Here is a 23,757-nt window from a genome sequence, read left to right on the forward strand (position 1 = left end):
CTCTATATACTGCTTATGTGACCCCGCAGCCGCTCTATATACTGCTTATAGGACCCCGCAGCCACTCTATATACTGCTTATAGGACCCCGCAGCCACTCTATATACTGCTTATAGGACCCCCCAGCCGCTCTATATACTGCTTGTATGACCCCGCAGCCGCTCTATATACTGATTATAGGACCCCGCAGCCGCTCTATATACTGCTTATAGGACCCCGCAGCCACTCTATATACTGCTTAGAGGACCCCGCAGCCACTCTATATACTGCTTATAGGACCCCGCAGCCGCTCTATATACTGCTTATAGGACCCCGCAGCCGCTCTATATACTGCTTATAGGACCCCGCAGCCGCTCTATATACTGCTTAGAGGACCCCGCAGCCGCTCTATATACTGCTTATGTGACCCCGCAGCCACTCTATATACTGCTTATGTGACACCGCAGCCACTCTATATACTGCTCATAGGACCCCGCAGCCGCTCTATATACTGCTTATAGGACCCCGCAGCCACTCTATATACTGCTTATATGACCCCGCAGCCACTCTATATACTGCTTATAGGACCCCGCAGCCACTCTATATACTGCTTATAGGACCCCGCAGCCACTCTATATACTGCTTATAGGACCCCCGCAGCCGCTCTATATACTGCTTATAGGACCCCGCAGCTGCTCTATATACTGCTTATAGGACCCCGCAGCCGCTCTATATACTGCTCATAGGACCCCGCAGCCGCTCTATATACTGCTTATAGGACCCCGCAGCCGCTCTATATACTGCTTAGAGGACCCCGCAGCCGCTCTATATACTGCTTATGTGACCCCGCAGCCACTCTATATACTGCTTATAGGACCCCGCAGCCGCTCTATATACTGCTTATAGGACCCCGCAGCCGCTCTATATACTGCTTATAGGACCCCGCAGCCGCTCTATATACTGCTTATAGGACCCCGCAGCCGCTCTATATACTGCTCATAGGACCCCGCAGCCGCTCTATATACTGCTCATAGGACCCCGCAGCCACTCTATATACTGCTTATAGGACCCCGCAGCCACTCTATATACTGCTTATAGGACCCCGCAGCCACTCTATATACTCACTGAGAAGCTTATACCATAACATCTAATACATATGATAGAACCCAGAGCTCAGTGCTGCAAACTGAGGCTCTCCAACTGCTGCAAAACTACAACGCCACTATACTGTATGCCCTGGGAATTGCACTTTGGCTACAGATTGGGGATCACTGCCGTTGCAGGCTTCCAGGGCATGCTGGGAGTTGTAGTTTTGCCACAGGTTGGGTTACACAGCTCTAGCAGTAACATTGCAGTAAAATGTCACTTATTGCACCACGATCTCCAGGCTCCAACCCCTGTCAACATGTGCCAAGGACAGCACGGAAAGGCCTGCCTCACCGCTGGGAATGCTGGGTACTGTAGTCTTCACTCGCTATAAACCTAAACCGGAAAGAATCACTTAAAACTACAAATCCCAATGTGCAGCGCGGCGGGGGACCGGCGAATGATTTTCCAGCTTAGTGAAGGACAAAGGTTACGCATGCGCAGACGGGCGGCGTGTCTCATGTGGAGGTCAGAGCTCTGAGGAGGTGAGTGCGGGAATCGGGGAGGCCGGGAAGCCTGTGTGCCGGTGACAGCGGGGAGGACGTGCACCGGGAGGAGGTGTCTGTGCCTGTAACGGAGGGGAGAATAAAAACTGATGGAGGGACAGCTTGGTTATGGGGGTCTCATACTACAGGGAGGTCAATGAGGAGAAGATAGGGGACGTGCAGTGTATATGTGTATAGGGCTGAATGTGCTAATGGGGGAGAAGGTGTCAGCCATAGTATAGGGTGCCCTGTAAGTGTATACACCTCACTGTCATGGGGACTACAACTCCCAGCATGCTAGTGGCAGTTTATCAAGACTTGGAGATGAACCTTTCTTCACCTAGCACTAGAGGGCGCTGCAGGAGAGCTTGCCAGATTTTCCTATGGGAGGGACTTAAAGGGATACTCCAGTGAAAATGTTTTTTTTTTTTGTTTTGTTTTTTTCAAGTCTACTGGTGTCAGAAAGTTATAGAGATCTGTAAATTACTTCTATTTAAAAAAAAATCTCCAGTCTTCCAGGACTTATCAGCTGTATATATACTTATCAGGTGTATATATTATGGTAAAAGTACTTATCAGCTGCTGTATGTCCTGCAGGAAGTGGTGTATTCTTTTCAGTCTGACACAGTGCTCTCTGCTGCCACCTCTGTCCATGTCAGTAATTGTCCAGAGCAGTAGCAAATCCCCATAGAAAACCTCTCCTGCTGTGGACAGTTCCTTCATAGACAGAGGTGGCAGTAGAGAGCACTGTGTTAGACTGGAAAGAATACACCACTTCCTGCAGGACATACAGCAGCTGATAAGTACTGCTACCATAATATATACAACACTGGAGGGTTTGTTACCGCCAGCAGCCAATCACATCCTTCATTGTAAGGCCATGTTCACAATTTGTATTTTGAGGCTCTGAAAATACATTTTAAATTGAAAAACTCAAATTTTCTAGCTTTTTTTTTTTTTTTTTTTTTTTTTTTTTGCATTTATGCAGATTAGAAAATGTAAAGTGATTTTGCAATTTTTAATTTATTTGAGGTGTTTATGTAAATAAAAAAGAGGGGGAAAGGTTTTATTACACCCAAAATAGGCACCATCTACTTCTTATTTTTTTTCTCTTTACGACTGTAATAAAAATAAATACAACAATAAAAAGAGGGGGGGCGGGGAGAAGCTACATGGGGTGTTTTCCCATTTCCAGGGTTATTCCCAGGAAAAAAAAATTATATGGAGTCCTGAAAAATCAGTGATTGGCGAATGTAGTAGATGTGTTGTCTTATGATGTCCCACTTCATAAACACAATGATTCAAACAGGGAAATATGATGGTGTATTCACACAGTGCGTCACATGGGCTTATTCATAAAGTGTTATCTGTTGGAAAGGCGCCACCTGCTGGATCTTTACTTTCTGTGCAGCATTATGAATAGTAATATTTATTACTGAGATGCAGAGTCTTCAGGTTCACTGTATTATTATCGGTGTCGTGATTGTCAGTAATGTCTGATGTTTTGTGTCACCACAGGCCCCAAGTTAAAGGAAATGGCAGCAAAGTTGTTTGAATCCATCGGAAAGCTTGGTCTGGGACTGGCCATTGCTGGAGGTGTCGTAAATTCGGCTCTATATAATGGTAAGTTGTGTTTGTGGCTTTCAAGGCATGCTGGGAGTTGTAGTTTTACATCCCATAATTGATAGCTCCTATTGGCTTACTTACAACCATGTCACAATACTTATCATTTGAAAGGTTATTGTACACAGTATATGTACAGATACACCTTTAGTGGAGCAATTCACAGACCCCTGAGGGGTGATGGATTTTACCTGCCGTGGCCAGTGCGGGGTAACATATAGTATGATATGTGATACATAGAAGCTGGAGTGAGCAGAACAGGAGCCATTTTTGCAGATCAGCTCTGTCTCTTAGAAGGTGGTACCCAGTGGAGGACCCCCCCCTTTATGATGGTCGCATGTCTTAAAAGGACATGAGGACAGGGGTTGATGTTCCAGCTAGCTGGAAATAAGTGCTGAATCATTGTGGGTTGTTGAATTACATTGGATTACATTTAATGACTTTAATCTAGGAAAACCTGAGGACATTCTTACATGTAGTTCTGCTGGCCATGACTGCTACGTGTGTTCCAGAATTAAAGGGGGCACCTGGATTCTCCACCCTAAAGGGGTAGTGCGGTGAAAAACGTTTCCCCTCATTCCCTCCCCACATGAAAAGTTATATAACTTCATAATATACTTTGGTAGCCAATTCTAGCATTTTACCCCACTTTCCCTGGTCCCGCTGGCCACTGAAAGTTAAGATCATCTTTCAGCCCCGGACGCCATTTTGTGTCGAGACATAGGCCGACACATCATGATCTGGGGCGTTCCTTGGGCTCCCGGGCACTCCCTCCCTGCTTGACACGCCTCCCATACCTCCCCAAGCTCTGCTATTGGGTCCTGCTTCCCTCTGCCTCTCTCTGTACAACCATGTCAGTACTATTAGAACTGCAAGTCCCAGCGCACCCGATGGTGATACACTTGCCAGTCCAGTGTGTATGACCATTGGGTCTGCTGGGACTTGCAGTTCTAATAGTACTGACATGGCTGTACAGAGAGCGACAGGGTAAAGCAGGTCATACAGTGGCCTCACATGTACCCCCTGCCGGCACCGCTGACAACTGCACCCCCCGTATATACGATCGCCCACATGGTGTATACAGGCATGTACGCCAGCCCCCACCCCCCATGTATACAGTCATGTATGGCCCCCACTCCCCCCGTGTATACAATCCTGTTCCCCCTGCAGGCACTGCTAACAACCTCTATCACCTCCCACCCGGCAGGCAAGTGACGGTGCCACAGAGTCGCCATTCACCTCCTCTGTCCTGTAACCCTGCCGGCACCGCCACCACAATCGACGCTCCCCACCAACGTGGCTCACAGCTGACAGTGCCGCACAGCTGCTGGACTTAATGAATTCATAAGGACAGGAGTTGGATGGCCACTGTGCGGCACTGTCCTTATGAGTTCATTGAGTCCGGCAGCTGTACATGTCAGGCCAGTGTATGACCTGCTTTACCCTGTTGCTCCCTGTACAGCCATATTAGAACTGCAAGTCTCAGCAGACCCGATGGTCATACACACTGGACTGACATGTGTATCACCATCGGGTGTGCTGGGACTTGCAGTTCTAATAGTACTGACATGGCTGTACAGAGAGAGGCAGAGTGAAGCAGGACCCAATAGCAGGGGAACGCCCCAGATCATGACGTGTCGGCCTACGTCGTGACACAAAATGGCATCCGGGGCTGAAAGATGATCTTGACCTCCAGTGGCCAGCGGGACCAGGGAAAGTGGGGTAAGATGCTAGAATTGGCTACCAAAGTATATTATGAAGTTACATAACTTTTCATGTGGGGAGGGAATGAGGGGAAACGTTTTTCACCACACTACCCCTTTAAAGGGTATTCCCATGTCCGCTTGTTATCCCCTATCCGTTAAGCTGAGCAGTGAGTTATGACCGCAGATCCCGAGAAAAGGGGTGCAATGAATGGAGCAGCCTACTCGGCCTGCACTGCATTCATTCTCTATGATGCCCCTGAACGCATCTGAGGGCTGAACTTGGAAGCATTTTGTGGCCTGAGAATGCATGAAGCACAGGCCCCTGTGAGCACTGAATTTATTGCGGTGCAATTGCAACCCCGTTCTTGGGACTGTTTGGGGTCCCAGCAGTTATCCCCTATCCTATGCGTAGCTGAATACCCAGGCTGGCATCACGTTTTGGGGCATACACCAACCTACATGCAAGCTACATAATAACCTATCATAAAAAAGGGTACCTGCATTGATGTCCTAGCAAACTATGAGGGCGAGAGATAGATTTGTGCTGTATATGTATTTAGTACAAATTGCCGTAAAGGTCTCTGCTGACTATGATAGAAAGGCGTCCGATCACACAGCATGCAGGTTATGACTGATCAGTGTATATGCAAACGATAACCTCACCATTTCCTATTTTTTTGTCATACTTTAGTGGATGCAGGTCACCGCGCTGTCATTTTTGACAGATTCCGTGGTGTGCAGGATTTAGTGGTGGATGAAGGTACACACTTCCTTATTCCCTGGGTCCAGAAACCAATAATATTTGACTGCCGCTCACGTCCCCGCAATGTCCCTGTAATAACAGGAAGCAAAGGTAAGAAGAAAACTTCAGCACCGTATTACACCAACAACCTTGTGCTATGAAGGAGGGGTTTACTTATTGGGTCTATCCTTCACAGATCTGCAGAACGTAAACATCACCCTGCGTATCCTTTTCCGGCCGGTCGCCAGTCAGCTGCCTCGTATCTACACCAGTATTGGAGAAGACTATGATGAGAGGGTTCTACCGTCTATTACTACTGAGATATTGAAGTCAGTGGTGGTAAGTGTGCACAGTGATGGGAATGGTAAATGCAGGGGTCTGGATTATTCTATGACACATTAAGTGCTGTAGGGTCTAAGGGCTTCTCTTAGTGGCCGCTGCAAGGGAAATGTATTATTTCATGACTGTCCTTGTTGATGGGTCAGGTCCATCCATGCATTGGTGAGGGTGTGACCACTGGGATCCCAACTGATCCTTAGGATGGGGACAATATTGTCACCTGACTGAATGGTGTACATGACCAGCATTCTATTTAATCTCTGGGCCTGCAAAACATTTGTGATAGCCAAGCCCAGTACAGTTTGGTGGCCCCATAAAGCCGTTCTAAGGATTGCTGTGGGTCCCAGTGGTCGGACCACTCCACTGACCATCCCATTGGATAGGGGATGAGGTCTTGAGATGGGATTACACCTTTAAGGTGCCAATGTCACAATACAAGTGTACGTCTATAAGACAAGAGAACCCGCTGTAGTTGTAGGATTTAGGCCTAAGTAGTCATTGAGTTTATTGCCTTAATCAAGTCTTGTCATCATACCAAACTCATATTTGTCGTTATTTTGATCGGATATTTCAATACTTGTCTGTGACAGGCCCGATTTGATGCAGGAGAACTGATTACCCAGAGAGAGCTGGTTTCAAGGCAGGTCAGCGAGGATCTGACAGAAAGAGCCACCACATTCGGGCTCATCTTGGATGACGTGTCCCTGGTAAGTTCATGCATAGGCTTTAGGGATAACTACTGTGTATTACGTCAATGTTCTTTTCTTTTTTTGCTCCTTTGTACAATAATATAAAAACTGAAACAACTATGCAAACAGTAAAAATTCCCTGTAATGTTGGGTCTACAACCCTGTGTAGTTTGATACTGTTATACTCCATCTGTCCTTTATTTTTGGCGATATACATGCAGCAGATTAGCAAGGCACAAATGAAAGGCAGTGTAACTGCAGGATCAGACTACACAGGATTTGCTGGTAGTCTGTTGCTATGGAAACACCTACAACCTGATTGTAGTCCTGTAGCCATCTTCTAGAGCCCCGCTGTGATCCTTGGTTGTGTTTTCCACTGTTAACAATTTCTGCCTATGAAACAGCTTATTGTTAAAGGATCAATCCACTGTAACCTATGGAGAAGCGTGGCAATAATTTCCCTGCAGCACCACCACAGGGCAATTGATGTATTGCACATGTGCTCATTCAAAAAACAGTGGGTAGTCTGTCAAATGCAGAATGGGATCTCCAAATTTGTAACCACTCTGAGCTAGAGATGAGGACCTCCAGTGGGATGTATATCATTGGTTTACCAAGCTGGACAACTCGGATCCATTCCCTTTAACCCCTTAATGACCTATGAGGAAAATAAATGTGATAACGCCAAATAAGTCGTATGAAAAGGGCTTGGTAATCAAGTGCACTCCACATACAGAGACTCCTGACTGCTTTCACAAGCTGGGGGGGGGCACTTGCTGAAACAGAGTGATCGCCATGCCAGCTAATTAACCATTTAGATGTAGCCTTGAAAACACTCGGCTGCTGTTAGATGACACTGCCGTACGTCATTACCGGTCGCAACAAGATCGTGGGAAACCGATACAATGTCAGTTGACCCTAGGCCTCCCGAGGCTGCCTGTCTCGGCCATTGATTAAGCCTGCCTACAGTAGGCTGAAACAATAGAGCACTGGCAGAATAGATCAATGCAGCACAAAGGTACTGCATTCATCTCTACATGCAACCAAGTTAAAAATGGAATAAAAAGTGATCATAAAGTGATTTATGCAAATATGGTACCAAATGGAACCGAATACAGCTGTGTACACAGAACATTTAAAAGGTTGTAGGGGTCAGAATATGGCTATTGAATTTTGCCTTTTTTTTTCTTAAAAGTAGTAAAACATGATGGAAACTGTACATGTTGGACATCATTGTAATCGTATTAACCAGAGCAACATAGATACATTTAACCGTGCACATGTGTATGCTTAGACACTCAACTGTCGTGTCGTCATTATCAGGGACCGTGTTTAACAGCTGGGATCAGGCAGAGTGGCCATATTGGATTTTTTTTTTTGCATATTTGTTTCACAGGGAGCAATGCACCAAGGATTTCACTGTATTGAGCGCTTTAACCAGCAGCCGGCAGTGTTATCTTTGGCTGGTCTCCCTGAAATCAGCGATCTGTTTCTTTTATGGCTCTACTAGGCATTGCTCCCACCTAGCCAGAATCCTGCTCCACACTGATGAGGGGCAACAACCTGAAACAGCGGTATGTGGGTGGATACCTGGCCTTGGTTTTTCCCTTGTTATTACATTGACTTATAGGGCGTCTTAATATGGTGGTTTTGGTGGTTTCCCTACAGGAGCCACCTCTTGGTTGGGTCCTTCCCGGAGGGATATCTGGCTCGCCCCGTGTTTTGAGGCATCACAGGCTTTTTTGCATATTCATGTTTCCCAGAGAGCAATACACCTAGGATTTCACTGCATTGAGCGCCGGCAGTGTTATCTTTGGCTAGTCTCCCTGAGATCAGTGATCTGTTTCTCAGATTGGATGTTTAACCCTTCATATCTGTACTATACTATTGACTACTGCATCTAGCAGGTAAAACAGAAGGGGCCTGTAGGGTCTTTATGTGATAGAAGGATGACCATAGGTTGCCATGCCAGCTGGAGGCCGACCAGGGCTAGATGCTTGTTAGGTTGTGCATAGGCTCCTAGTCAGTTTACTACTTGCAAGCACTAATTTTTCGGCATACTAAGTACAATAAAGCAATATATTGGTCACCAGGAAATTGCATTGTGAAGTTCCCTACTTAACCCTTAGGGGACACAGCCAGTTTTGCTATGTAATCTGGAGACTGTGACAAAAAATACTTATTTTGGGCTGACTGTGTCAAAGAGGCGGGTCTGTGACACTGACTGTGTCTGCCCCACTCTCCAACCACCGGTGTATCGTCAGGCCTCTTCCAGAATGATTGACAGCCAGCTCATGTTGAAATCCCACGCAACCGAAGATGAGCTCACTATCAATCATTCTGGAGGGGTGGCCTGACGACACAGTTCATTAATAATGACAAAAATCAAATACATAGTTTGTACCCTGTGTCCAGGAAGAGCAGATATGGTCCTAGCCTTCTCACCACACTGGTGAGCCTTAATGGAAGGTTCAGTACTGTCCACTGCCTGAGTGCGAGTGCCTTTCCCCCCCCCCCCCCCCCCCCGTGGCACAGTGCAGACTTATCTGTTTTCCAACACTGTAAGACTGGAGAAGTTGCAAGACCCGCTAGTGCATTACCACATCTCTCAGTTCTGAGAATTTTGGCTGCTGCAAAGGCAAAAATGTATCAAACAGAGTTCAGTTTTAGTTCCCTTTTGATTTATAGTAGGGGTCACTTCCACATTTAAACCCTTCTTGACACCACCAATTTGTTTTCTTCTTTCATTTTTATCCCCTTTGCCTTTGCCTTTGCAAGGGTTTTTTTAATGCACCATGAAATGTAGGGTTTTATACTTTGCTGTATTCAGTATACCAACATTCTACTTTTATAATACAGAAGCATGAGAAAAAAATAAATAAATAAACTTGCTTTGTGATGCCATGTTCTTACACCGATTCCTCTGAGGTGAGATGCAGTGGAAGGTAAAGGGACAAAAAGCAATTGTGATTTATTTTTTTTATCTATCACTGTGAAGTCGGAGTGTGAAAATGTACCTAATCTGACTCCAGCTTTAAAAGAAAAGAAAAAAACTTTAAAAATTTTATAAATGTTCCTCATTAATATAGTTTATGTTCTATCAATCTAAGGAGCTTATGTATATGAGGGGACAAAAACTTTTTCACATACATTTAGTTTCCTGAGTAATAAAGCACTGACCCTATTAGATAAGGGTGGTCGGGGAAAAGTTGTCTGTCACTACTTGGCGATTTGTTTCTGAGCTGGAAGAGTCCATTGTGTGGGTGGGGGGATCTGTGCTGTTCTCTTCCTGAATGCTGGGTGATTGTATATGAGCAGCAGTGTAATATAAGGATATCCTTCTATAATACAGAGAAGGAGGAGGAGAAGCCATAAGTAGTGTAGCAGTAACCTCTGCCCTCAATGTGGTGTTTTTCTCTGGGAGAAGACTGCATGTTTTTTTTTCAGTGTGCTATGGCTGCAGCAGGCTGCATGTGTGTTGGAGAGAGAGGCAGAAATTAAAGGGGTATTCTGGGCAACAGTGGAAAAATCCAGGGGGGACAGGGGGTGGTGGGATCATAATAAATAGTCTTATTTACCTCCACCCCTTGCCCCTGCAGTACAGCATCCCCCGCTGGGCTCCCGATCCTGTCATGTCATGGCCCTGCTCAGAACTGCCCACTCAGCCATAAAGTGGGACACAGCTGCAGTCACTCACTGGTTGAGCAGGTAGTTCCTATGGGACCATGATTCAGGAGCGCGGACTCTGATAGAGGGCTGGTAAATCTGGGCCTACAGTATGTCTGACCTATACATCAGAGGGATCTGGCATTGTTAGCAGGTTTCTTTGTGTATGGTGAGTGTTTAGTTAAAAATATTGTTTCTAACTAGCAGAAAAGACCACCTGCTCCATCTAGTCCAGTTCTGAGTTCTTCAGGAGTTCTACTGTACACCAGTGTGATAAATAACTCCCCTGGTGTCTGACTGGCCATTTATGAAGGAGCTGGAGTCGGAAACCTAGAGTTGGTCCCTGATAAAATACAGGAGCCGGAGCTGCGGCTTACCGACTCCACAGCCCTGATATGTGAAGTGACAGTAATAAGAAATCTGCCACAATGTATCATTCATGTTTCCTCTCCTTGTAGACTCACTTGACGTTTGGTAAGGAGTTCACAGAAGCTGTGGAAGCCAAACAAGTGGCCCAGCAAGAGGCAGAGAGAGCCCGGTTTATCGTGGAGAAGGTAAAGACACGTTCCTTGGGGTCATTGGTAGACTCCTATTGTGTCTTGTGCAAGTGTGAATAAACGCTAACTGACAACCTATGACACCAGCTAGCTATTGAGCCAATATAGTAATCATCTGTCTGATGTGTGATATTACAGTCACGTCTTCCTTTATTTTTTTGCTATCTTATAGGCAGAGCAGCAGAAAAAGGCTGCCATCATATCTGCTGAAGGAGACTCTAAGGCTGCCGAGCTGATTGCCATCTCTTTAGCAGAAGTCGGGGATGGTCTAATCGAGCTCCGCAAACTGGAAGCGGCTGAAGACATTGCATACCAGCTATCCAGATCCCGTAATGTAACATACCTACCCCCAGGACAGTCCACGCTACTACAACTGCCACAGTAGTCCGAGGGATTGTCGCCTCCCCATCCCACTTGTCATCTGTGTTTCGGTGTCCCCAATAAGGGCTTTAGTCACTTCAATGCTGAAGCTCCAATCCAGGAAGCAGCGGACTGTGCTGGAGTCAACACTATAGATGAGTCAAATGACTGACTGGCCCTGTAGTCACATGAAGGAACAAAGTGCAGTAATGATACATAACATGGTTTACAGGGGAAAAAACAGATGTAACATGCTATTTTGGCTCTGCTTTTTACATGCAGCATCGGTCACTTGACTTTGATATGGAGTTGACTCAAATGAAGTATAGCCAATCTGTGCCTCTTCTTCCAATATAAACCCAAACATTCAACACTTTGACTGGTCATCATTTATACGCCATTCCTCTTATACAGGGAGCACTTACCCTTGGATCTCAGATTTCTAATGAATTAGGCTTTTCGTTGTTATTAATAATAATAAATAATTCTGCCTGTCATCCATGTATTATGTCATTTAATGAACAGTCAATATCTTACAGCTTATCAAGTAAGATGGGACCTGTCAGTTCTTCTGATATGTCTGTAAAAGGGTTCACACTGCAGAATCCGTGCGGATCTCCCGACCGTGCCATAGATACTATTCTACGGCCAGGTGGATTCCGCCTTCCGCTAAAAGAATTGACATGTCAGGTGGAGGAATTGGCCCGGCCATAGAATGGTGACTATGGCACAGACAGAGATGCACACCGCCTCGAGCGGGTACGAGCTATGGAATCCACCGGAACTTAGGGTATGTTTACACTGAGGAATAGGCGAGTTTTTAGTGAGGAATTGAAGAGGAAAGTTTTCTGCTTGAAATTCCTCACCTATTCAGCTTTGTCAGAATAGGAGCAGAACTTGAGGGGAATTTAAAGCGACTCTGTACCCACAATCTAACCCCCCCCAAACCACTTGTACCTTCGGATAGCTGCTTTTAATCCAAGATCTGTCCTGCGGTCCGTTTGGCAGGTGATGCAGTTATTGTCCTAAAAAAATACTTTCAAACTTGAAGCCTGTGCCAAACGGGAGTATTTGTGCCCTAACTTTGCACAAGCTCTCTGTCCCTCCTCCACACCCTCCTGATTTTTATTGATACAATAAAAACCGCATGAACTGAATTGGTGAGTGCCGAGAGTTATATGTGGATTTGCAGAGGGGCCATTTTTTTTTCACTTCTGGATTTCTATCAGCTACCAGCGTGGCAGAACCGTACAGATACAGTAATACATTGTATAGACACATTCATATAACTTTTAATGTACTTTTAATAGAAAACAAGTTTTTCTTATCCGGAGTTCCTCTTTAAAACCAACAGAGGGTGAGACCCCTCTATTACGCCTACCTGCATATAGATGGGGGTCTTCTACACCTGAATCTTCTTTGTGTCCCCATCTGAACATGTATGGGATATCCACACTATGTGCCATCTATGTCTGATAGGATCAAAACCAAGAGCTGGTCACCTCAGGCCTGCTGATGGCCACCAGTGGTGGTTTACCTAACTCCACTATAGGTCAGGGATGGGGAAGCTTCAGCCCTCCAGCTGTTCCAAATCTACAATCCCCATTATACCAGGGCAGCTGAAGCCATATCTTTGATCCTCCAGGCATGATGGGAATTGTAGTCCTCCAGCAGCTGACATGTTGGTGGTTATTGGGATATGTATACACAGCACCACTAGCTCTACTATTTCTATAACCCAGGAGTTATGGTAACTGGAGCTTACAGTGCTCTGTGTGCAGCTCTCAAGTCAATGGGAGGTCTGTAGACTGTGCAGAAGTCACTTTGGCTCTTTTAAAGGGGCTCTACAGGAAATATAATAATTTAACTGCTTCCCCAAGAATAAATCCAGGGATGGGGACCCTTCGGCCCTCAAGCTCTTGCAAAACTCCAATTCCCATCATATAGTTTCCAACTGTCCCAATTTTGAGGAGAGAGTTTCGGCAAAACCATGTCCTGGGAAGCCCCCCCTATCGCCCCCCCACGCCTTTTGCTATAAGCGCTTAAAGGGGTTATCCAGCACTACAAATACATGGCGGCTTTTCCCCCTACTGTTGTCTCCAGTTCAGTGTGGTTTGCAATTAAAGAGGTTATCCAGTGCTACAAAAACATGGCCACTTTCCCTCTACTGTTGTCTCCAGTTTGGGTGGGGTTTTGAAACTTCCATTGAAGTAAATTGAGCTTAATTGCAAACCGCACCTGAACTGGAGACAACAGTAGGGGGAAAAGTGGCCATGTTTTTGTAGCACTGGATAACCCCTTTAAGCTCCATTTACTTCAATGGAACTGAGTTTCAAAACCTCACCCAAACTGGAGACAACAGTAGGGGGAAAGTGGCCATGTTTTTGTAGCGCTGGATAACCCCTTTAATTTCTACGTTAGATGGGCTGTCTGTCTGCCGGGGCGCTCAGAACGAACCGCTATGGGAGTAGGACGGGCGGCCAGCTGGGGGGCGGGGGGTGGTCTGGCAGACAGACAGCATGTCTAATTTAGGGTCCATTTACACAGAAAGCTTATCTGCCAAAGATTTGAAGCCAAAGCCAGGAATGGATTTGAAAATAGGAGAAATCTCAGGCTTTCCTTTATGACCTGATCTCTGTTTAAAGTCTGTTTCTGGCTTTGACTTCAAATCTTTGGCAGATAATTTGTCACATAATCTTTCTGTGTAAATGGACCCTTAGAAATTTCTGTTACTAAGTTAGGTGTGCTGTCTGTCTGCCAGGCTTGGGTGATGCAGGGGGCCCCTGTCAGTGGGGGCCCAGTACAAATGCACCATCTGCCCTGTGGTTAAAGCAGCCCTGTCTCCATATCCACTCAGGTGCCCTCCAATAATAAATGTAAAGAGCTATAAGGAAAATAACAGGCGCACCATAGGGAGAATCGGTATAAAAATAGTGGTAGTAGTGGGGAGGAATCTACAGTGGCCAAATAATGGAGTCACTGGATGCTCCTCCTCCAGACAGGGAACCGGCCGAGCTCCTAGGTTACACAATAAATATCCGGTTAAATAAGCAGCCGGGAGCGGGCTCAAGTCCTCAGCCTCCTCCATACATGCTTAAAGGGGTACTCCAACGAAAATCTTTTTCTTTCATATCAACTGGTGTTGTATAGCGTTGTATTTAAAAATCAAGTCATCCCATACTTATCAGCTTCTGTATGTCCTGCAGGAAATGTTTCCTTTTCAATCTGACACAGTGCTCTCTGCTGACATCTCTGTCCGAGATAGGAATTGTCCAGAGCTTTAGCAAATTCCCATAGAAAACCTTTCTGCTCTGGACAGTTCCTGTCTGGTGCAGAGATGTCAGCAGAGAACACTGTGTCAGACAGGAGAGAATACACCACTTCCTGCAGGACATACAGCAGCTGATAAGTACTGGAAGACTGGTTATTTTTAAACAGAAGTAAATTACAAATCTATATAACTTTCTGACACCAGTTGATCTGAAAGAAAAAGATTTTCTCTTTAAGGAACAAATGGTGTACCTCTACGGCATGTGTGGCCTAGGGGTTAAAAGAATTAAAATAAATAATAGAATAAAAAAAGTTTTTTTTTTAAGGATTCTTTATTTTCAAGAGGAAAGGGGGGAGAAAATAAGGGAAGGTGTGGAGAATGAGGGGAGATAGGGGTGTGGGGGAGGGGAGAAAGGGGTATGGGGGGGGGTGAAGGAGTTTTTTTTATCCTTCTATGGTTTTCCTTTTAAAAGTTGGCAGAGACGCTTAAGGAGTTTTCTTTTTTCCTTCAGCAGTTTTCTGAGCGGCTTCTTTTTAATAATTTTCATGCTTCTTGCAGCACCGGCCATTTTTGTTGACATCTCTTTTGCTCGCCACTTTATTTTTGGGAAGATGGATCTCATCTCTTCCACGGGTTTTGGGATGACTGCTATGAAAAAAGGGAAACCATCAGTAGGTAAGATATATAATAAAAGCTTTCACTTTAACCCCTTCAAGACCAGGCCTTAAGGACCAGGGCCTACTTATCAAATCTGACCCTCTGTTACTTACCTGCCTTGTGGACTATAACTTCTTTTAATGCATCAGCCTTCTTGCAGCACCGTTTGTAACAACGCCTCAGACACCTGTAACTGTGAGACAGAGAAATCTTGTTATATACACTGGTAAAGATTCCAGTAGTGACTTATCCATCAGAACCCCCCCTCCCCACTACTCACAGTGATATATAAAGGGACAATGTATAACAGGCAGGAAGGATTTAGCACAGTCTAATCCAATCCCTGGCTGCATTGCTTATTGCACCCCCTATAGGTCACACAGTAAAATGCACTTACAGTTTGGCTTATACAGCAGATCCCTATAGACAGTAATGTCATCTATAAAGTAGATGAGGAAGAAAACTCACCATTTAATAAAGGCGACTAGTAATACGATGCCAACGACCAAGACGCCAACTCTTCTGACTGATGGGAAAGAGCCAAGATGACTGTTATTCTTACTGACAGTATATTCTATGAGACATAGTATAACATGTGTAAGTCCTCCTGATGCCAGCCATGTCCTCCATACAGCCATCAGTAGGGCAGGGACTGGCAGCTTGGTTGGGCACGGTGGATATAACTGCTGGAGGGTCCGATCACACACGGCAGATATCACTACCGGCAGGGCTGGATAGGAGGCTGTGAGAGCAAAACTAAGGGAGGAGAAACTGACTACTCACCTGTCTTGGGAATACTGTCCCACACTTCCCATGCTATCCTGGATCCTGAAGAAGAAAGGAAAGACATGAAATACTCAATAATAGCAGCATCTGATGCCCAAGACTTTTCCCATCAAAACCCAGAGAAACCCCTGACAAACCCTCCACAGTCATAATGTCCATTACCTGTTGGGGTCTCTGACTCCTCTCCCTCTACAGCACAAACTAAAAGCACTAAAATCAGCACAATTCTCTCCATGTCCTTCCTCTCCACTGACACTGAAAAGACTGAGGGGCAATCGCCTGGACAAAGCATTGTGAGGCCTGGACACTGCATTGTGATGTCACAAGCGTAGACTGATGATGTCATAAGACATGTCCAGGCTTGTAGTCCTGGCAGTTGGTGTCGTATTACTAGTCGCCTTTATTAAATGGTGAATTTTCTACTCATCTACTTTACAGATGACATTATTGTCTATAGGGATCTGCTATATAAGCCAAACTGTAAGTGCATTTTACTGTGTGACCTATAGGGGGTGCAATAAGCAGTGCAGCCAGGGATTGGATTAGGGAGCGTTTACACAGAGAGATTTATTTGGCAGATTTTCAAAGCCAAAGCCAGGAATGGATTTGAAAAGAGGAGAAATCTCAGTCTTTTCTTTATGACCTGTTCTCTGTTTATAGTCTGTTCCTGGCTTTGGCTTCCAAGATCTGTCAGATAAATCTCTCTGTGTAAACACACCATAATGGTGCGTTCACACAGGCAGATTTATCTGACAGATCTTTGAAGCCAAAACCAGGAACAGACTATAAACAGGGAACAGGTCATAAAGGAAAGACTTAGATTTCCCCCCGTTTCAAATCCATTCCTGGCTTTGGCTTCCAAAATCTATCAGATAAATCTGCCTGTGTAAACGCACCATTATGCTGGGTTTACACGGAACGATTATCGTGCGAATTTGCACGATAACGATCGAATTCGAACGATAATCGTACATGTAAACGCAGCAAACGATCGCACGACGGGGGAGAAATCGTTCATTTTGATCTTTTAACATGTTCATAAATTGTCGTTCGTAGTTCGCAAAAAATTCTCCAATCGTTCCGTGTAAACAGTTGTTGCGCGATAGTCCGGCCGTCCGCAGCCCCCTGCGCCACTCCGATCGCCACCCCCGCCGCCGCCACTCCGATCGCCACCCCCGCCGCCGCCACTCCGATCGCCACCCCCGCCGCCACCACTCCGATATGCCGGCCCTGCGGGTGCGGGTGCGCAATTGCAAAACGATTTCTCCGTACGATATATCGTACCGTCTAAACGCTGATCGTTATAAAAAAAAATCATTACTTCGAAATCGTTAGTAGTGCGATCGGGCCAATTATCGCTCCGTGTAAACTTAGCATAAGACTGTGCTAAATCCTTTCAGGGTCAGATTTAGACCCTGGTCCTTAAAGGGGTTATCCAGCGCTACAAAAACATGGCCACTTTCCCCCCTACTGTTGTCTCCAGATTGGGTGGGGTTTTGAAACTCAGTTCTATTGAAGTAAATGGAGCTTAATTGCAAACCGCACCTGAACTGGAGACAACAGTAGGGGGAAAGTGGCCATGTTTTTGTAGCGCTGGATAACCCCTTTAAGGCCAAAAATAGCCCGGTCCTTAAGGGGTTAAAAAGAAAGCTTCTGTTATATCTCTTACCTACTGATGGTTGTCCTTCTCCCTTTTTTCATATCAGTCATCCCAAAAGATACAACAGAGGTGAGATCCATTGTTCAGAAAATGAAGGGTCGAGCTGTGGAGACGTAAAAGAAAGTGTCTAGTGCTGCAAGAAGAATAAAACCATTAAAAAATAAGCCATTTAAACACATCTACAGACTTTTTAAAGGAAAATCATAGAAGGGAAGAAAGTATTCTAGTATAAGTGTAAAAGTTTAAAAAAAAAAAGTGTTGGTATTAATAAAAAGCCCCCTCCCCTAATAAAAGTCTGAATCACCCCCCTTTTCCCATGTTATAAATAAAAATAAATAAATAAACATGTTTGCTATCGCCGCGTGCGCAATCGCCCGAACTAATAATTAATCCCATTCCTGATCTCGCACGGTAAATGGCGTAGGCGCAAAAAAATCCCAAAGTGCAAAATTGTGCATTTTTGGTTGCATCAAATCCAGAAAAAATTGTAATAAAAAGCGATCAAAAAGTCACATATGTGCAATCAAAAAACGTGTTAGGTCTTCCTCTCATATTGAGAATAAGGATGTTTTCTCAAGGGGACAAGGACAAGAGATTTTCTGGTACCAAGCTCCCACTATGGGAAGAGGCTGTTGAGAAGTGGTTGCCCTTTATTTCCTAGCCAAGAAAGTACTTATTGCGAAGCCTCCATAGATAGTGGCTGTCTTGCCTTGTGCTTCGGCTTCTGATGTCACCATTTGCAGATCGGTTTGGCTCTGTTCCTAATTGGGCGGATATTCTAGGTGATTGTTGATGGCACTTCCCTTTTTTTTTTTTTTTTTATTGTTATTTTCAATTCAGGGCCTGTCTGGACAAGTTGTTCCCACTTGCCACAGGCCCAGAAACTGTTATAGTTTGTCCAGGAAAACCTCAAACCACGTCTTGAATTTGCTTCTTCTGGAGCTGTGACAGCCTTGATCAAATCAGTTCCTTAATGTGCAAAGCAAAATGTGATTGCTTTAGACAGTGTTTTCTACTTGTAGTAGTTGGATCAGGAGGTCCTTCTTCTCTGGGTCCATTGTTTGTTTCTCTGGTGGCTTGCCAATGCTCCTCCCTGTCCTTTTGGCCTATTTCATGGATAGGAGGCTTAGGTGTTGGGAAGGAATCTTCTGACAAAATAAGCTCTTCCAGAGTTTTCAGCTATTTTTGCATTTATGTTTTTTTGCTGAAAATATGGCTGAAACAATGTAAATGTGAACATAGACTTATACTCCAGTCAGTATGTAACAACAGAATTGTGTAGCTCTGGACATGGCATATATTCCAGTCACATTTAGAGCTGCTGTGGTACGCAAGGGGGCAGCTGATGATACAGGCTAGCTGGATGGTGTTGTTCCCCGGATATGTCACCTAGTAGGGTCGTGTTCACAACTAATTGTCCCTGGTGTTATCCACCCTTAGGGTATGTTCACACTGATTAAAATAGGCGGAATTCTGCGGTGGAGCTCTCCGCCGCGGAATTCCACCTGCCTCAGTATGTCATAGCATCTCTATGGGAGAGTGGGTGCTCCTCCGTTGCCACCGCTCTCCGCTCAAAGAAGTGACAGCAGAGGAGCAGATCGGTGCTCGTTTACTAAAATGATCGGGCCGTAGTCGTCCAGTGTCATATGACCCTTACTGTACCATAGTGGTTGTGGCAAAATCCTAAAGGGTGTACACAGAAAAGACTTGTGACATGTGGCTACTTACAACTCATGTTAACAAATAGGTAATGGAAGAGAGTCCTTGGAGAACTGTTACCTCTCTTGGCTATCATGATTTCCCTGTCAGGAAAAGGTGCTTGAGCAGAACTTGCCTTTGAACATGGACTGTAAGCAATCTTGGGCAAAATCTTCTCAATGCCACATGATTTCTTGTAGGTGACCCAAATTGTAGGGTAATGCTGCAGTTTGGTTACTTGGTTTAGCGGTTTGCATGGAACTGGAAACTAGCTTGGTCTAAAGCTTGATATAAGGCCCACTTAAACTGGATGGGACAGAGTAAACATGTTCTTACTCTCCTACTCAAACCAGCACTAACCTGGAAAGGTTCATCCCTCTGGGGTCAGGTGCTGGTCTTCACTTTGCTAAAAGAGGTGGACCTGGGAGACTCCACCTTCAGGCTTAAAGGGGTTATCCAGTGCTACAAAAACATGGCCCCTTTGTTTCAGAGACAACATGACTCTTTCCTCCAGTTCAGGTGTGATTTGCAATTAAGCTCCATTCTATTCAATGGAACTGAATTACAAAACTCCACCCAAACTGGAGAGAAGAGTGGGGTTGTCTCTGAAACAAAATGGCCATGTTTTTGTAGCACTGGATAACCCCTTCAATTTTTAAAGGGGTTATCCAGCACTACAAAAACATGGCCACTTTTCCCCCTATTGTTGTCTCCAGTTCAGGTGTGGTTTGCAATTAGGCTCCATTTACTTCAATGGAACTGAGTTTCAAAACCCCACCCAAACTGGAGACAACAGTAATGGGAAAGTGGCCATGTTTTTGTCGCGCTGGATAACCCCTTTAAGGAAGCTGTCTGTCTGTGACCTGTACACAGGTGTTTATCCTTGTACTGACCGTATACCTCAGTGTATGTGGTTATACTTCAGTTACCTCCATAGCTGCATCATTTCTTATGCTCCAATAACATTCCCAGCTGGAGTTACAATTCTACCATTGCATTGTCCTCTCCTCCGGTTATCTCCTGAGCAGCAGTCTCAGTTCATTGACCAAAGCTTATATGTACACTAGACTGTGTACCATTTTTATTGGACCGATCATAGTCTTTTACATTGTGTATCATTCTTTTTTCTGGCACTAGTTCACTGAACTTTTCCTCTAGGAAAAAAATTGAGAATGACCAATAAGCTTTTAAAAACTTTTAATTTCAGATTTAATTTTTTGGCCATCCCTACCTAGACGTTTGGGAAAGGAGTCTTGTATACACAGGGCGCCATCTCAATACTGTACAGTTTGCTTAATGTGGAAGTCATCCCAGCAAAACCAGTCATTTCAGTGTTTCGGTAATAAGAATTCTCAGAATATTTAGTTTCTGTTCCACCAAAAATCGCTCATTTTTGCTCCATCACTCATGTACGTGCAGATGAACTTTAAGGGGGTATGACATAAACTTCCTAAAAACGTTGTAAAATGTTGCTGACCTGTGTAATGTTTAACCCCTTAATGACCAAGACATTTTTTTTTCAAATCTAATGTGTCTTTTTATGTTGTGATGCTTTAATTTATCCAAGTAATTCTGAAAGTATTTTTAATCACACATTGTATTTTGGTAGTGGTAAATTTTGGCTAATATGTTCAGCAGGTTTTATCTTTTTGTGTAAAGGTTTCCAAAATTCTTGAAAATAATTGAAAAATGTTACACTTATAAGTCCCACCACATAAATTAGCTATTAATTCACAATTGGGCAGATTTATTAAACATGGTGTAAAGTGAAACCGGCTCAGTTGCCCCTAGCAACCAATCAGATTCCACCTTTCATTCCTCACAGACTCTTTGGAAAATGAAAGGTGGAATCTGGTTGCTAGGGGCAACTAAGACAATTCTACTTTACACCAGTTTGATCAATCGCCCCCAATATGTCTACTTTATGTTGGCATCTTCTGTTAACATTCTTATACTTCAAATTACAGTGTTAAAAATAATAATAATAATAATAATAATAAAAAATTCCATTCCTTAATAATAGTTTAAAGCACCCCCTTTTCCCACTTTATAAATAAATAAAAAATTTACATACTTGTTATGTCTCCATATGAACTTGCCCGAGTTTTTAAATTGTGTAATTCCTAATCTCACACTGTAAATAGTGTAAAAAAAAAAGTGGCAAAGTGCAAAATTGCAGATTTTTGGTCACATCAAATGCAGAAACATTTGAATAAAAAGTCGCATATACGCAAGCTACCGATAGGAAGTACAGATCATAGCGCAAAAAATGACACCTCAAGTAGCCCCACAGACAAAAGCTAAAAGCGTTATAAGGATGGTAATAGAGCAATTTTAAACACATTGTAAAAGCTTTAAATTTCTTAAAAGCAATAAAATAAAGATTATATTGTTTTCTACGTTGCCTATCGTTGTAATCGTACTGACCTGGGGAACACTGAAAACTAGAGATGAGCGAACCTGGAGCATGCTCGACTCGATCCAATCCCGAACTTTCGGAATTTGATTAGCGGTGGCCGCTGAAGTTGGATAATGCCCTAAGGCTATGTGGAAATCATGGATATAGTCATTGGCTGTATCCATGTTTTCCAGACAACCTTAGACCTTTATCCAACTTCAGCAGCCCCCGCTAATCAAATACGGAACGTTCGCTCATCTCTACTGAAAACATGTCAGTTTTACCACATGGTAAACGGCATAAACACAAAACGCACCTGAAATTTAAAAAATAGTTTTTTGTTTTTTTTCTTCCAATTTTGGCTCTTAAATATTTTCTTTTTCAGTTTTGCAGCATATTTTGTGGAAAAAATAAGTTGGTCATTACAAAGTACAATTGATGTTGAAAAAAAATAAGGGTGTATGTGGGTCTGTAGGTGAAAAAAATGCAAGTGCTGTGGTTTTTTTAAACACGAGGAAAAAACGAAAATTGCCTGTGACGTGGGGTTAAAGGAGTTTTCCCAGAAAGGGCTGGGTGATTAATCGAATTAATTTTATTAATTCACCTTTAGGCTTTAAACAAGTGCAAATAAAATGGCCCTTCTTGTCATAAAATAATGAGCAACATTGAAATTAATGCAAACAGCGGCCGTTGTTCACACTGTGTATTGAACTACGGCTGCCAAATAATTCAAATGTCAATTATTTGCAGCCTTGTTCGGATACAGCGGCCACAAATAATTCACAGTTCACACACTGTGTGGCTCGCATGTCGGCCATAATGTGCCTTAAAATCAACGGATGATTTTCAGGCACACCGATACGGTGGCTGGATTTCAATGATTTTAAAATAATGTCCATCCGGCCGAAAATGAAGTATCAGACGGATTAACATATAAAACAGCGGCCGTTATCTGATTTTGCCGTGTCAGACAATGGCTGTTGTTATACATTGCGTGAACAAGGCCTTAAATTGAAAACTGATTTAGATATTTTATTTTAAAATTGCGCTATGACTTCAATAGTCGGACATAATTTTTTTTTTTTAAATCAAGATTTTATGTTTTGGCCATATCGACCAGCCAAGAAGTAAAAAAAAAAACACAGCTACTTACTTTCTTGCAAAACAGCACCACCCCTGTGGTATTACAATTTTACTCCATTCTCTTAAATGGAGCTAAGCTCCCAAACTAAGGACAAGAGAGGTGCTGTGTCTGGAAGAAAGTGACCATGTTTTTTAAAGTTGGATAACCCACTTAAGCACCTTTACAAGCATAAGTGTGGACCTTAAAGGGCAATTATGGTGTTTAACCCCTGGACGACCCAGGACCCCACTCTAAACCGCCGCAATCCCGGTTGCTATCTGTGGCTATTAGCGTGCATGGTCCGATCTCCATGTCAAAGTTGACAGCTGCATCTAAATACTTTTTTTCCCCCATCCATGGTGGTCTAGCAGCGCAACTGCCCCCCGCAACGTGATCACAGAGGAGTGGCCTTGCATCCCATCTGGCCGGGGGTCTGCGCCGTAATGGCGCAGATCCCAGCTCGGTAATCTATTGCTCTCGGCTGTAGCAGCCGAGAGCAATAGAACGCCAATCTCGTTGATCTATGCAGTATATCTATACTGCATTAATCTCAAAGACAGATCAGTGTAGTGATATTAGAAGTCCTCCAGGGGGACTTCTAGTATGTGTGTAAAAAATAAAAAATAATTTTTTTTTTTATTAAGAAAAAATCCCCTCCTCTAATAAAAGTCTGAATCACCCCCCTTTTCCCAATTTATAAATAAAATAAAAAATACAGGCGAAAACATGTATCAGTACTAGGAGGACGTAATAATAAAATAACATTATATATGCCACCACTGCTAAATTATAGGTGTCTGAATATAATAAATGCCAATATTAATAAAGCATATTATTATTATAAGTGCACTGTCAACAGTAAATAAAGAAAAT

General features: G+C 43.9%; 1 protein-coding gene across 2 annotated transcripts; it reads left to right on the forward strand.

The window, feature by feature from the left end:
* Positions 1 to 1,546: 1,546 nt before the first annotated feature.
* PHB1 (prohibitin 1) lies at positions 1,547 to 11,788 on the forward strand. 2 transcript variants are annotated; one of them, XM_069954030.1, is made up of 7 exons: positions 1,547 to 1,609; positions 3,128 to 3,232; positions 5,630 to 5,791; positions 5,877 to 6,019; positions 6,610 to 6,726; positions 10,833 to 10,928; positions 11,104 to 11,788. In XM_069954030.1, the coding sequence occupies exons 2-7, from the start codon at positions 3,145 to 3,147 to the stop codon at positions 11,314 to 11,316; spliced, it is 819 nt and encodes a 272-aa protein (XP_069810131.1). In that variant the 5' UTR covers positions 1,547 to 1,609; positions 3,128 to 3,144; the 3' UTR covers positions 11,317 to 11,788. The 2 variants fall into 2 exon arrangements, with proteins under 2 accessions (XP_069810131.1, XP_069810132.1); XM_069954031.1 differs by lacking the exon at positions 1,547 to 1,609 and adding an exon at positions 1,622 to 1,682.
* The last annotated feature ends 11,969 nt before the right edge of the window (positions 11,789 to 23,757 follow it).

Source organism: Dendropsophus ebraccatus, chromosome 14 (assembly GCF_027789765.1).
Source record: "Dendropsophus ebraccatus isolate aDenEbr1 chromosome 14, aDenEbr1.pat, whole genome shotgun sequence".
Lineage (NCBI taxonomy): Eukaryota > Metazoa > Chordata > Amphibia > Anura > Hylidae > Dendropsophus > Dendropsophus ebraccatus.

Bases quoted from the DNA above. Each gene is read 5' to 3' on its own strand.
- PHB1 (XM_069954030.1), top strand. From the start codon at position 3,145: ATGGCAGCAAAGTTGTTTGAATCCATCGGAAAGCTTGGTCTGGGACTG. The intron at 5,792-5,876 runs GTAAGAAGAAAA...TATCCTTCACAG, and splicing joins TGTAATAACAGGAAGCAAAG to ATCTGCAGAACGTAAACATC. The intron at 6,727-10,832 runs GTAAGTTCATGC...CTCTCCTTGTAG, and splicing joins TCTTGGATGACGTGTCCCTG to ACTCACTTGACGTTTGGTAA.